At 37.2% G+C, this 14,252-nt stretch overlaps 1 protein-coding gene across 1 annotated transcript in view; it reads left to right on the top strand.

Moving 5' to 3' along the window:
- The window catches only part of LOC127437354 (F-actin-monooxygenase mical2b-like), a 76,393-nt gene that overhangs the window by 1,774 nt on the left and 60,367 nt on the right, over positions 1-14,252 (top strand). The window contains exon 2 of the mRNA XM_051692181.1: positions 14,165-14,252. This exon is cut by the window's right edge and continues 254 nt beyond it. Within this exon, the coding sequence (XP_051548141.1) occupies positions 14,243-14,252 (10 nt within the window). The 5' untranslated portion in view covers positions 14,165-14,242. The remainder of the gene's footprint in view (positions 1-14,164) is intronic.

Here is a 14,252-nt window from a genome sequence, read left to right as displayed (position 1 = left end):
TCTTGTTTTTCTCCCCCATATAAGATCTACACTGGAAGTTCAAGGAGAAATGTAGATATGAATGCTGAAAGTTTATCTGCTGCATTGCAGACAACTCTTAAAATAACGCGCACCACCCCTGTCCTCTCGGACAGGCTTGATCCTCTCATTTTGTTCCATGTGGGCAGCATTTGTGAAGATCTGTTGGATCAGAATGCTTGGGCACAACCCCAAGGAAAGATAACATAACGGTATGGAAGTCTCGGCAAAATACGGGTTGTTCGTGGTATTGCATAACTACTTCTGCTGGCTTCTGTTTCACATTCCTTTCACTTTGCAACATTGGCTACATTTACATGTACCCTCATAATGCGATTACAACGCAATTATGGAAATATTGCGATTAAACTGTTGCCCATGTAAACAGAATATTGAGATTGTGATATTGCGATTATGATAATAATCAGAGTAATGATAATCACTGTAAGATATGTGGAGTACTCCTAATTTAATCGCTTTATACTGGCATGTAAACGCTTTAATTGCATTTCTTCCACTCTGACCAAAGTGCGCCTGCGCCAGTACTGCAGATGGATGATGTTGCGCTCAAGCACAGTTTCAAAAACATCACGAAACAAAAGCTGCACTTTTCGGTTTCATGCGAAACGGCAGATTCTTGCACTGTTTTCCAGCAGTGGTGCTCCCCATCTGCAGAAGCTACAGCCCCATGGCAAAAGAAAACATATTTTCCCGAGTCGTAAATATCCGTTTGCAGTCTTAATTGAATGTTGGTGAGATAAAAAAAAAAAAATGGCAAGTACATCTTTCAAGTGAGTTTGTCCTCGCGGGCGGAACACAACAACATCCGGCATGTGTACTCCAATTCAAACAAGTGACTCCTATGAACTGATTCTTTTTAGTGGAACAAAACAGACATATCAACCAGTGTAATCCGACAAACAAATGACTCTTATGAACCAATTCTTTTTAGTGAATCAAAAGAAACGGTGCACCTAGTGTAGTCGAAAATTACTCTTATTAACCGGTTCTTTTAATAAATCGTTAAAGACTCCCAAACTGACTGACTAATTTTCCTTATGCCAAGCTGTATTTAAAGAGTCATATTTGCAACAAGATGTTTTTTGTAATATTATTTTATAAAAAAAAGCATTAAAACATCGTATTTCTCGGCGAATAATCAGAGTATTGGCAAGTAGCATGTAAACTGGATTGAAGAGGTTTGCCCAAATCATGTAAACATCTTAATCTAATTATTCCTTTTACTCCGATTATTGCAGTAATCAGTGTATTGGTGTACATGTAAACATAGCCATTGATTCACTCAAGACAGAGGCAAGGGAGTTTTGTGAATGAAACGGCCCTACTGGCTAGATGATTCTGACTCCAGTTGGTGCATGTGGAACCAATAATGCTTCTTGAAGCCATCTGTGTTCTGTACTTTTACATGATGCAACTGAGAGCATCTGGACACCTGTATTTATAGAGTTGCTTCATAATAACATTTGCTGTCTTGAGAGGGTTGAGACTGAAAATGCAGTATTGTTTATAATAGTACTCCGCTCAGTGGGCCCGTTATTATAATTAACATTACTGTATATATGCAGTGTTGGAGTGAATTGCAATAGTGATTGTCATGATAAAAATTAATAGACTGTTTCTGCAAATACAGAATACATGCATTTGTTGTGAGTGCCATTGGTGTTGCGTAAAAATTGTAGTGTATAAGACCAAAGCTGACCTAATCCACTTCCACCCTCGTGGAGATATGGTTTACAGTCAGTAATCCGGTTGAAGTGTAACGGAAAGACTTTACTCCAGGGTACACAAACTTTCTTGTGTTGAGACTGTTTGGGTGTGTTCCCTGCTATTAAAGATGCCATTTGACCTGCATATCTGGAGCGGCGTCACGTTGATTCAGATTCTTTTAACTTCCCTCTGCACATTTCTTCTATAATACTTCCTCCTTTTTCCCAGTGGGTTAAATAGGTTGGAAGTGGAAAGTTGTGTGGTCGTGTTATCATACCATATCATCAACAAAACGGGATCAGTTAAAGCTGCTGCCAAAAATCTGATGTCTGCGATATATTTGTTAGAATATGAAAAGCTAACATCAAATGAGCTTAAAATATTATTATTATTATATTAAATAATTGAGTTATATATTACAATTATTTACAGAATTGATTCTGTCCTCATATTTTTCTTTTTGAAAAGTTCAGTTGGTTCATCTGAAATGTTCATATGCAATGGTCTCGTCTATGTTCAGAATAGCATTCTACCATACTATTACTATTTCTGATGCAGTATATACTGTGTATTGTATGTTTGCTGTATCTTCTGTATGCGGAGAATACCCTGATGACCTGTTACATTTGCCAAAATGTGCATGATCCTCCTGAGACCCCCGCGTGACTGCTGTGTGCATTTTCCATTTCCCTTTATGATTTGTAACTAGTAGCACCTAATAAAAAAGCGCAAAAAAAATAAATAAAATATATATATATATATATATATATATATATATATATATATATATATATATATATATATATATATATATAATATTATTATTTTTATTATAAAAACCATTTTTGTTTTATTTATTTTTTTTATTCATTTTCTTTTTCTTTTTTCTAGAGCAAATAGTTTCCCTAAAAATTGATGTCTTGATATGGGGACAAAGGGACTAGTTGTGAAATTTTAAGTAATACCAAGCTATAGAAATTCAGAATTTTTTTTTTTTTTTTTTTTCATCAAATGGCAAATTTTCATCTGGCACCAACAATCATGCCATGGTTCAAATCACTGAGATCACATTTTTTCCCCATTCTGATGGTCGATGTGAACATTAACTGAAGCTCCTGACCCATATCTATTTGAGTTTATGCACTGCACTGCTGCCACACGATTGGCTGAATAGACAGTCGCATGGTTGATTGTTAGTGCCAGATGGGCTGGTAGGAGTATTTCTGGAACTGCTGAACTCCTGGGATTTTCACGCACAACAGTCTCTAGAATTTACTCAAAAACTAAAAACATCCAGTGAGCGGCAGTTCTTTGGATGGAAATGCCTTGTTGATGAGAGAGGTTAACAGAGAATGGCCAGACTGGTTTGAACTAACAAAGTCTACAGTAACTCAGATAACCACTCTGTACAATTGTGGTGAGAAGAATAGTATCTAAGAATGCTATTCTAAGATGCGGGTTGGTGCTGTTTTGGCGGCACGAGGGGGACCTACACAATATTAGGCAGGTGGTTTTAATGTTGTGGCTGATCGGTGTATAGGAATGCATGTACTAATGTTAATGAATAGAACCATATCATACAGTGATAACAAAATAAATTATAACATGTATTATAACATTATATTGAAATGAAGCGGAATGACCCACAGATTTGTTACTGTGAAAAGTTATTCAAAATAACGAACATGGTTTTGAAACGTCTGTCAGAAAATTGGTCCACAGCACTCATCCGAGTACTTCATGTTTATCAGTGTGCCAAAGCTCGAAAAATTAACAAAACATTTAAAGCAGCGTATCAAACAGAACTAGTGACGTTACTCTTTACAACCAAACAGGTTTCAGTGAAAAATTTGAAGACGTTTCTTACAAGCACTTTTGTTGGCGCTGCGCCCATAGATGCAGTTCACGGAAATCGACGCCATGGTGTTTGGTCACGTGACTCCGTTCGTCAGAAGTTTAACCCTTAAATGACTCCTTAGAACGTCCTGAACTGTATGCAATGGGTTTAAATGAATAAGTTACGCGTTGCGTTTAGCGAATCCAAAATAGCGAGTCCTTGCATGAGGCTGCGGGATCGCACAAGGTTATACAACAATTTACAGTCAGTTTAAAATGTAAATTATCAGTTGTAATTCAATTTAAATACTATTTAAAAAAAAAAAATAAATGTAGGAGACAGCATATAAAGTGCAGAATGCAATAACCAGTACACTAATATTAAATTCTGAACATGACTTGCTTACTTTCAGTTACCAAATTGACCATAATTCACACCTAACCTTGGAAGAGTAGCCTAAACTAATTTGTGAGCATGCAAACTCAAACTCAATTAATGCCTGAAAAATTGTATTGAGTTGACCAACTATGATGATGATTTACCCAAGGACTTCATTAGTCTAATGTCAAGGCTTTGAACCTTGCTGTACATTACTGCATGGCTATAGGATCACACCATGGCAGAACCTGAAACTCGAGACCTGTCTATTCTGAGCAGGGACCATCTGAACATTTCTGCAAGAACGTACCCGCATTAACACAGCAGTACAGCAAGCTCTTGTAAAACTCTATACTAAAGCTGCATTTGTTGTTGAGACATTATTGTATTCTTCAAAATTTCAAATTATGTTGGATGAAAGTTGATCGTCTCTAACTAGTGCTTAGTAACTGCCTCAGAGGGTATCATTTTAGTGCATTTTCTTATACCTACAATAGAAATTCAGAATTTGTTCAGATGTATAGTTTCTGTCGTTAGTGGGCCTGGGTAAAAATATTGACTTTACAGTTAATTGCGATCTTCATTTGAACAATCCCGATATTGATTCTTAAAATACAAAGATCAATCTTTTACAGTACTGTAACTTTCAAATGTACTTCAATTTTGGTTGTGTTAGTTGCAGTTGTATTATATCTGTTAAATAAATGGCAATTGAACTGCATAATTTGGGCCCTGTTATTAATTTAATTAATATTTTCATATCTTACCAAGTTAGAAGGTTCCCTGTATAATTTACAGCATTAGTTGAAAGAGAATTTCTTTCATATGTAAGCAAAATGGGCGTAATTACTGAAATATACCCAGGTGAATCAATCAAATCAAATCGTATCGGGATCAAATCAAGAGCTTGTGAATTGGAATCAAATCAAGTCATGAAATCTGTATCAATACCCAGTCCTGGTCATTAGAAAGCTTAGTTTTGCACAAGCACAGACACCATATAGCAAGTAGTTATCTCTCTTGTGGGATTCTGAGAGAATCGTAGGTCTGCCGTTGATTTTTGATGACTTTAGGGATTCCTGGGTATGGGTGTTGCCCGCTTGAATGTCACTAGACCAAATCTTTGCTGAAGACGCAACTCTAGAGAACTCATTACGGTTTTGACCTACATCTTCCCCATCATTATGCCTAACGTATTCATTTGTGCCTTTGTGCGGCTGTGCAGAGTTTGTTTAGACAAGTGATGGCATATACTATTCTCAGGAACCCTAAAAAAGTCGATTCTGCCCCATTGCAAGTTTTATTTCTAGATCCGTCTCAGAATATGGCAATTGGCATGATTATAACAAGTGGCAAAGTTTTAACGAAGATGTGAGGAGGAGGAGGGGCTGCTTTGAATTCTTTTCCATCACAAAGCAGCAAAAAGTGCACAAACAGGAAGGACTTGGCCCTCACATATTATCAGATATCCCAGTTCGGGGACTACTGTGCTGAAAATGGTGCTGCTTAGCACTTTTCATTAATACTTTCTGAGAAATATGGAAAGAACAAAAACAAAACCAAAACTATGTACTTCTGTGTACTTTTCAAAAAGTTGAAAAAGTTCACAGGGAATAAGTGTCCCTGTAAGATAAAGACCAGAAATCAGCCTAATTATACAGGGTTATTTAGGACCAATATATTGATCAGTCACTCAGGCAACCCACCGACTTGTCAATTATTAATGTATGTAGTTTACATCCCTACATATTTTAAAACTTCAATTTTCGACACAAGACATTTTCGTTTCAACCATTTATTGCATTTTGTTTGTGAGATTTTTTGGGGATTCTAGACATTTAAGTGTGATGTGTTTTTGTTATTCCCAAACAAGATCTATTGTGTGCAAAAAAAAAAAAAAAAAAAGAGAATCTTGTAACGCTGACTCTTAAAGTCAAATCCAAAAGTTCTTTGTATTGTGTTACATAGGCGATTTCATCAACCGTAGAGTAGTATCACTCTTACTTCTTATAGGTCAGTTGGCTAACAATTACCAACATCACCTCAACCAATGAAACCTAACTCTCCTAGACATCATCATGCTTGGGTGCAGTGCTCTCAGATTACTTCTGTTTGCCTGTAGAGTTATAGTCTTTTCCTCAGGCAGTAAACGTATCCATATTGACTCAGTAGTGTGTACTTTCCCTATAAACACCCTACAAGACTACATATACATTATACTATATATACTGTATAATCTACTAGAGAAGGTTGACTTCAGATACCTACAATATTCCTTGAATAATCTTACGGGATCAGGAATGTTGGGATTCTAGTTTGAAGTGGTGCTATTTTCTATTGAGCCCATTGGGATGCAATTGAACTCTGATCTTTTCTCAAAGCTGAAAGATCCTTCAGAAAGGTTCCATCAAGAGCTTATGGTGAATGACAGCTCAGATCTGCAGTCTGAGTCAATTTGTTGAGTTCTGCATGTCTGATTGAAGGGTCCCACTTAGGGAATCATTGTGACATTAGTATTGTTAATGATGGACAGTTTTGTCAAATGAACCAGCTACTTTAAAAATATTAAAATATATGGTTGTTTTGATTTTACATTTTTTGCCACTAATAATTCTTATTTTTCCATTTGTGTTAGTTCATAATTTTGATGAAATGGTAATAATAATAATGATTAGGTGTGTCTAAAATGTTTCACTGGCTGTGTTTTTAATGTAAATGTAGCTCCTATTGGTAGTCTTGCTCATCCCCTACTTTTTAGTCAGCCTTCTTATTCATCTCGTGTTATTGCTTAAAGCAATAAATTCTTTTAATATTCTTTTTCTTTTCTTTAGTAGTGTGTCAGCTGTTGCTTTTTCTGATGGTTGCCACACTACATTTCGTTGTACTCATGCAATGGCAATTAAGTGTCTTATGTCTTATTTCTTATGCACAATTATGATTTTTGTGCTGGATTTTGGACTTTGGTTATGGTTACTTTTCCGGTACCCTAGGATCGGCCACGTTATGCCAACTTGCAGACAAGCACCATCTCCTATCAGACATGTTTGCATCAGCTCCAGTGTGTTAACCTTCCCCTGTGGCACGACTGGAAGCGCGTTGCATCAGAAACTTTTTGAAACCAGAAAGTTATCACGTTCTTATAATCAGTGATTAGTGTGATTTTGGAGGTTGCATTTTTCCCTTGTAACATAACATAGTTCCTTCACTGATGGTTAGGTTTGGGGTTTGGGTTGGGGGGTACAGTTTATAAAACATGAATTCCTCTTCACTGTATTATTGCCTGTACAGCTGAAAACAACTTTCTTCACAACTCTCTTTTGGCACCCGTCTGTGTACATTACACAAAGAAAATGGAGCTCAAACATGCCCATACACTCAACAACACTTACCGCTTTGGCCACTGTGGGCAGTGTTTCCAATTTCAGGAAATAACAATTTTAGCTAAAGAAAAGTCAACCTAAGGTTTCTGATATCTGAAACCGTGAGATCAGTCTGGAGAAATATCCTCTGAGGCCTATTTCAGAACATGGTTTATTTAGTGGTGGGAATTTTTCCACAGTGCTTTGCCTACATTGAGCAGTGATGTTCAGAGCAGTCTGTGCAGTCACTGGTCCTTAGAGAATTCAAGGGCTGTGGATCTGGGTCAAGTTATATTTTTGTGTTTTGAGAATGATGTGGTGAGGAACAGAAAAACAGGAATAAACCGAGTGGAAGAGGCTGTACAATCAAGAGAGCAGCCGGTGCCACCCTACAGATAAATGAGAAGTTCTTGCCAGCTGGAACAAACTCAAGTGACCCATCAAGTGTGGAAATGGAGAGAAAGATACAGGGCTGCTTTTGCGCTGTAAATGATGTAAAACATTTTTTAGAGCAAATAATTTTCCTTAATGTATGTCCTCATATGGGGACAGCTAGACAAAGTTGTGAAATTTCAAATAATTCCAAGCTATAGAAAGTAAACAGAATTATAAATAGAATTATGTTTCCAGCCATGTTGGCTATTCATGTTTTTGAGATGTTACAGACATTACAGCTGATTTTCTGTAGAGCTGCTTTGGAACTATGTGTATTAGGAAAAGCACTAATAAATAAATATATATATATATATATTAACTACACATAAAAATGATTTGACTTATGTTACAATGTTTTTTTTTCTACTTTGACAACAAAATCTTAATGTTCTCTTTTTGCGCTGTCAAACAAACAAGTGATTTTTCCAATCAGAAATTAGCATAATTCTGATACAAGTAATGACCAGCATCGTCCAATCACTGCCAACTACGTTAAAATAAAATGTAGCATTTAAAATTCTGAATCTGTACTGATTACCATTGTCCTATGTCTGCCAACCATGTTGAGTGATCCAAACATCATCTGCAGCCGGAAACTGAGCTTTTGGTCTGATGTAAGGAGTGAATGCACTTGGCTGCATAGGAAAGCTATAGGATACTCCTTTGCTCCCTATTTAGTGAATGACTTAACCTCCAGTGTGCTGTCTGTCTGCACTGGTCTCAGAACAGTTCGAAATGCACCTTATATTTACCCTAACTCCATATAAAGCCTCTGAAAGCAAAAAATGTTTCAGCTTTTGGATGAACCCATTGATTTTCAATGTGATAATGCACAGTGAATATAGGATTTATAAGGGAAAAAAATAGCCCTATAGTCCTCGTTAGTCATTGCTCTACTTCATCGCTCAAATTTTCAAAATGGCATATCAGATGAAACTAGAGACTCAATTCTTTTGACTCAAACATTCAATGTAAAAAATTAGAGGTATCTTACCAGCTGTAGTTTTGGCGTTTCTCCCAAAGACAAACTCCACTGTGATTGGCGGCATATTGTTTTGTCACATTACTTTATGTGTCAAAAGTTTAACTCTTTACTGACAGCCCAGAGTGTTCTGAACTGAAATCAATCAGTTTAAATTAAATGAAATTATGCATAGTATATAGCTAAGACAAAACACAATGTCTGCGCAAGAGGATGTAAGGTTATAGGTGAAGTGTGTAATTTCTACGCCACTAGAGGCACCAAATGGAATTGCAAAAATAATGTTGGCAAACAGCTTCCCCAAACAATCAACCTGTCTGCCATAGGTTGGAAAAAACAGAGTCACAACCTAAATTTCCCTTCCAAGTCCACCCATTCCAAGTAATTTAGCACCATGTCCTAACTGGAAACAACGTAACATGTTTCTAGTGACTAATTTGTCTGTCACTGAAAGCAAGAAATGCTGTGTGACTTGATACAACCAGTCAGAACTTATTTAATATACAATTAAGCTGTTCAGGTTATAGTCCAAAACCCCAAATGATAATTAGCATTTTCGAGCCATGGGTTCCTTCAGGATTTTTTTTATGAGTTTTTTATAATGGCAGTTTTGGATTTATTAGTATATTAAGGTCTTTGCAAATATTACTTGAAGATACATGGATGTTCTCCAACATAATTAAACACACATTTAGGCCTGTCGCGATTTATTAATTCATCGTCTGATCGTGGTTATTTGACCTAACCTTATTTGAGATAACTGCGATTATTGTGCACTTTAAATTCAAATCGCATTCTATTGTCCAAACAAGGGAATGAACAACACATTTGAGTGTCTCATTCAACTGAACTTCGACCATCCCACTGAGCTGCACGCAGACCGCACTGAGTGCAGCTCATAAAGAGCATGTGAAGATGAACCATTTCTGACCAAGCTTGAAGCACTGTGATGTATGCACTGTCTGTGGAGGTTCACGCCAAACTCCAGCGATAATATATAGGATGATTTTAGTGAACGCAAAGTGCTCTGGTTTCACTAAGTTATTTGTCGTTGTGGGTTCATACACACAGTTTTAATGACACGCAGATACACAGAGGAGCCCTGTGTCACCTGCTTTATTTCTGTGGAGATGAAAAAATGAAGGTCTCAATCTAAATTTCTTCATGTGAAATAAGGGCTTGTGGTTTTAATCGTAAAGCCTTAAAGTAACATGTGAAAGTGAAGAATTTTGGTCAGAAATATTTTAATATAATAAGTGGGCTTCGTTGAGAAAATTAAAGAGTATCGGTGTAGAGAATATGGCCTCTTTAAAGAGTAGTGTTGAAATATTTTTTGGCTCACAGGTTCTGTACAACTGGGCCAAACTGTGTGTCCTGATTCCAGAGTTGAACATTCCTTTGTTCTGTCCAGTTTGCTTTGCTCTGCATGCAATAATCCTATCAAGCACTTAACTCTTGAGTTAATGTGACTCTTCTAGCCTATTTTACAGTGCATGCTAAATGTGTTACTCCGCTGAAAATGTAGAGCATTTTTATTTGATTTACCACCAGAACTTCAGGACAGATAGCTTTGTGTGTCCCAAGACATTGTCCTATGGTCCAGATACCCAAGATATCAGGATAACTGACATACACTTCCGGTCAAACGTTTTGTACACACTTGACTGAATTGGTTTCTCATGGTCTTCAAGACAGTTTGATCTAAATGTGTAAACTTAAAAGCTTGAAAGTAGTTTTGTAGATAAATATAAATTGTGCCATTAGAAATGGATGATTTGGACAGGATTGTAAACAACAGGCAACAAGTGCCCAGCATACATAGGAACTCCTTCAATACTGTTTAAATAGCATCCCAGGATTAGTGATTGACCGATACAGGTTTTTTAATGGCCAATGCTGATATCCAGAGAGTGGGGTGGCCAATAGGCCGATACAATGCCGGTATATCACACAATGTAATATAGTGAATAACATAAACATAAAATTGCTACAGTTGAAGTCAGAAGTTTACATACACTTAGGTTGAAGTCCTTAACTCATTTTTTTAACCACTCCACAGATTTAATATTAGCAAACTATAGTTTTGGCAAGTCATTTAGGACATCTACTTTGTGTATGACACGAGTAATTTTTCCAACAATTGTTTACAGAGAGATTGTTTCACTTTTAATTGACTATATCCCAATTCCAATTCAGGTTAGAAGTTTACATACACTGTGTTAACTGTGCCTTTAAGCAGCTTGGAAAATTCCAGAAAATGATGTCAAGCCTTTAGACAATTAGCCAATTAGCTTCTGATAGCCTAATTGGCTAATTGGAGTCAATTGGAGGTGTATCTGTGGATGTATTTTAAGGCCTACCTTCAAACTCGGTGCCTCTTTGTTTGACATCATGGGAAAATCAAAAGAAATCAGCTGAGACCTCAGAAAAAACATTGTGGACCTCCACAAGTCTGGTTCATCCTCGGGAGCAATTTCCCAATGCCTAAAGGTACCACATTCATCTGTACAAACAATAGTACAAAAGTAAAAACACCATGGGACCACGCAGCCATCATACCGCTCAGGAAGGAGACGCATTCTGTCTCTTGGAGATGAACATAGTTTGGTGCGAAAAGTGCAAATAAATCCCAGAACAACAGCAAAGGACCTTGTGAAGATGCTGGAGGAAACAGGTAGACAAGTATCTATATCCACAGTAAAATAATTCCTATATCGACATAACCTGAAAGGCTGCTCAGCAAGGAAGAAGCCACTGCTCCAAAACCGCCATAAAAAAGCCATCGTTATGTTTGGAGGAAAAAGGGTGAGGCTTGCAAGCCGAAGAACACCATCTCAACCGTGAAGCAATGGGTGGCAGCAAGGCCGTAGCTAGAGGGGTGAAAGGTGGTAATGATTCTAGAGGGCCACAGGTCCAGGGGGACCCCACAACACATTCTAAACTGTATTTTTTTTATATAGGAAATGGGCCCCTGACTGCATATTGCTTTGGGCCCCTTTCCTATTAAAAATAAATAAATACAGTTTAGAATGTGTTGTGGGGTCCCCCTGGACCAGCGGCTCTGGGTGGCAGCATCAAGTTGTAGGGGTGCTTTGCTGCTAGAGGGACTGGTGCACTTCACAAAATAGATGACATCACAAGAAAGGAAATGTATGTGGATATATTGAAGCAAAATCTCAAGATATCAGTCAGGAATTTAAATCTTGGTCACAAATGGGTCTTCCAAATGGACAATGACCCCAAGCATACCTCCAGAGTTGTGGCAAAATGGCTTAAGGACAACAAAGTCAAGGTATTGGAGTGGCCATCACAAAGCCCTGACCTCAATCCGATAGAGAATTTGTGGGCAGAACTGAAAAGGCGTGCGCGACTAAGGAGGCCTACAAACCTGACTCAGTTACACCAGTTCTGTCTGGAGGAATGGGCCAAAATTCCAACAACTTATTGTGAGAAGCTTGTGGAAGGCTACCCAAAAGGTTTGACCCAAGTTAAACATTTTAAAGGCAATGCTACCAAATACTAACAAAGTGTATGTAAACTTCTGACCCACTGGGAATGTGATGAAAGAAATAAAAGCTGAAATCATTCTCTCTACTATAATTCGGACATTTCACATTCTTAAAATAAAGTAGTGATCCTAACTAACTATGATTAAATGTCAGGAATTGTGAAAAACTGGGTTTAAATGTATTTGGCTAAGGTGTATGTAAATTTCTGACTTCAACTGTAAATAATGTATAAACTCTTGTTTAGCACTATATTTACTCAATTTCACACTAACTTAATAATAATAGAAAGTAGAAGATAATGTTGTATTTTAAATGGCAGTTTCTTCTGATTTCTGTTTAGTCATCACATTTTAGGAACTTTATTTGCACATGAAGAAATTGTTAATATATTAGGAAGAAGGAAATAACAGCACACACAGTAGTCCAGCAGACATGGATGGCATGTGCGCATTATCAATCGCATTTTCTCAAAAAATACAGAATCAAACCAATTGCACATACAGTTCATAGTGAATATAACATTTTACTTACAGCGCATGTGAAGCGCTTTTACTTTGAAGTTGCACTCACGTGCTCGTGCTGATCCAGCACGAGCAGCAACAATCTACTGACAGTTTAAACGGCCTGGATCGCCTGCTTGGATTGTCACGGACTGACCATCATTGATTTGTGAATCAGAGGAACTTTGATTCTGATCCTGAAGTTTTGATTCTGGCTAATAGAATACGTGCTTCGGAGGAATTTATTAGATGAGCGGTCGACAGGAAGAAAACGCTGGATTTTTGTGAGGTTCGTGAATTACGTCTGTTTAAATGAGATATTTGCAGATTGTATATAATAGAAGTTTTATTGATATTTGCCTTTTATCATTAGAAAGGAAAGTTAAGTTGAGGAGAGACTTAGAATACGTCTTTCAGGGAAAGATTTAGGAGCGCTCCACAGGATGCTGGATCTGCTGAAGTTGTGTAAGTTTTATTACATCTGTTTAAATGAGATATTCGCACATTTGCAGACAGGTATATGATATTAGTTTTATTGATATTTACCTTTTTATCATTAGACAAGACAGTTAAAAGTTACAGGGAACTGTTGAATAGAGAAAGGGAGAATGAAACAGATGAGCACTTTCACATTATGAGCGGAAACGCATCTGCTGCGGTTCTGATATGCGGACCATTTAAAATGACACTGTGCTGAACATGGTCTGTTATTGTAGTAACACGATGGGCATGTAACAACAAGAGGAACTGTGACTGGTCATTTACATGTCTCAGTCGCTTCACATGCAAGCAGGCGATTCTCAGCGCCCTCAAGAAACAAATCGGCCAAATGGGAAAATTTATTAGCCGATGCGATTTTATACACATTTTTTACAAATCTGAATATCGGCCTCAGCAATATATTAGTTGACCACTATCCAGTGTGCATCATGAAGATGGTTGAGCGAATTTCCAGATTAATCTAGGCAAAGGGTCGCTACTTTGAAGAAGATAACATGGTTTACATTTTCGGTCACTACAGAATTCCCACACTTCCCACTTGTGTTATTTCTGAACTAGGACTTGATTACTATAATTTTAAAGTGTGGAAATTAAGATTAATAATAAAGAATGAGTGGGTGTTTCCAAACGTTTGACTAGTAGTATCTTTTTTTGAATGGTGCTGTTTAATCAAGATATTTTACCTTTTATATACAGTACAAACAACTTCTACAGACTGCAATTAGAGCCTTAAAGCAATAAGAGTTTAGCCAAAGTGAACTGCATACCATTTTTAGTCATTTTACTGCACTGTATAGCCATATATAGGATGTTTTTCACATACAGATGGCTGATTGCAGATTATGGATTATAAAGTTTATGACACTTTTTCCTGGTGTAGAAACAAATAAAAACTGGTTTTCGTTTTCATCTTCCAGTCTTGAAAAGGAATGCCAGCCCTAACAACCCCTTGAATCTACTGCCATCAGAGGGAGAGAGTGAGAGAAAACAGAGGGATGGGGGAGA

The sequence above is a fragment of the Myxocyprinus asiaticus genome, chromosome 48 (genome assembly GCF_019703515.2).
Source record: "Myxocyprinus asiaticus isolate MX2 ecotype Aquarium Trade chromosome 48, UBuf_Myxa_2, whole genome shotgun sequence".
Taxonomy (NCBI): domain Eukaryota; kingdom Metazoa; phylum Chordata; class Actinopteri; order Cypriniformes; family Catostomidae; genus Myxocyprinus; species Myxocyprinus asiaticus.
Note: the sequence above shows the minus strand (reverse complement) of the source record. Positions and strands in the feature narration are given on the sequence as shown.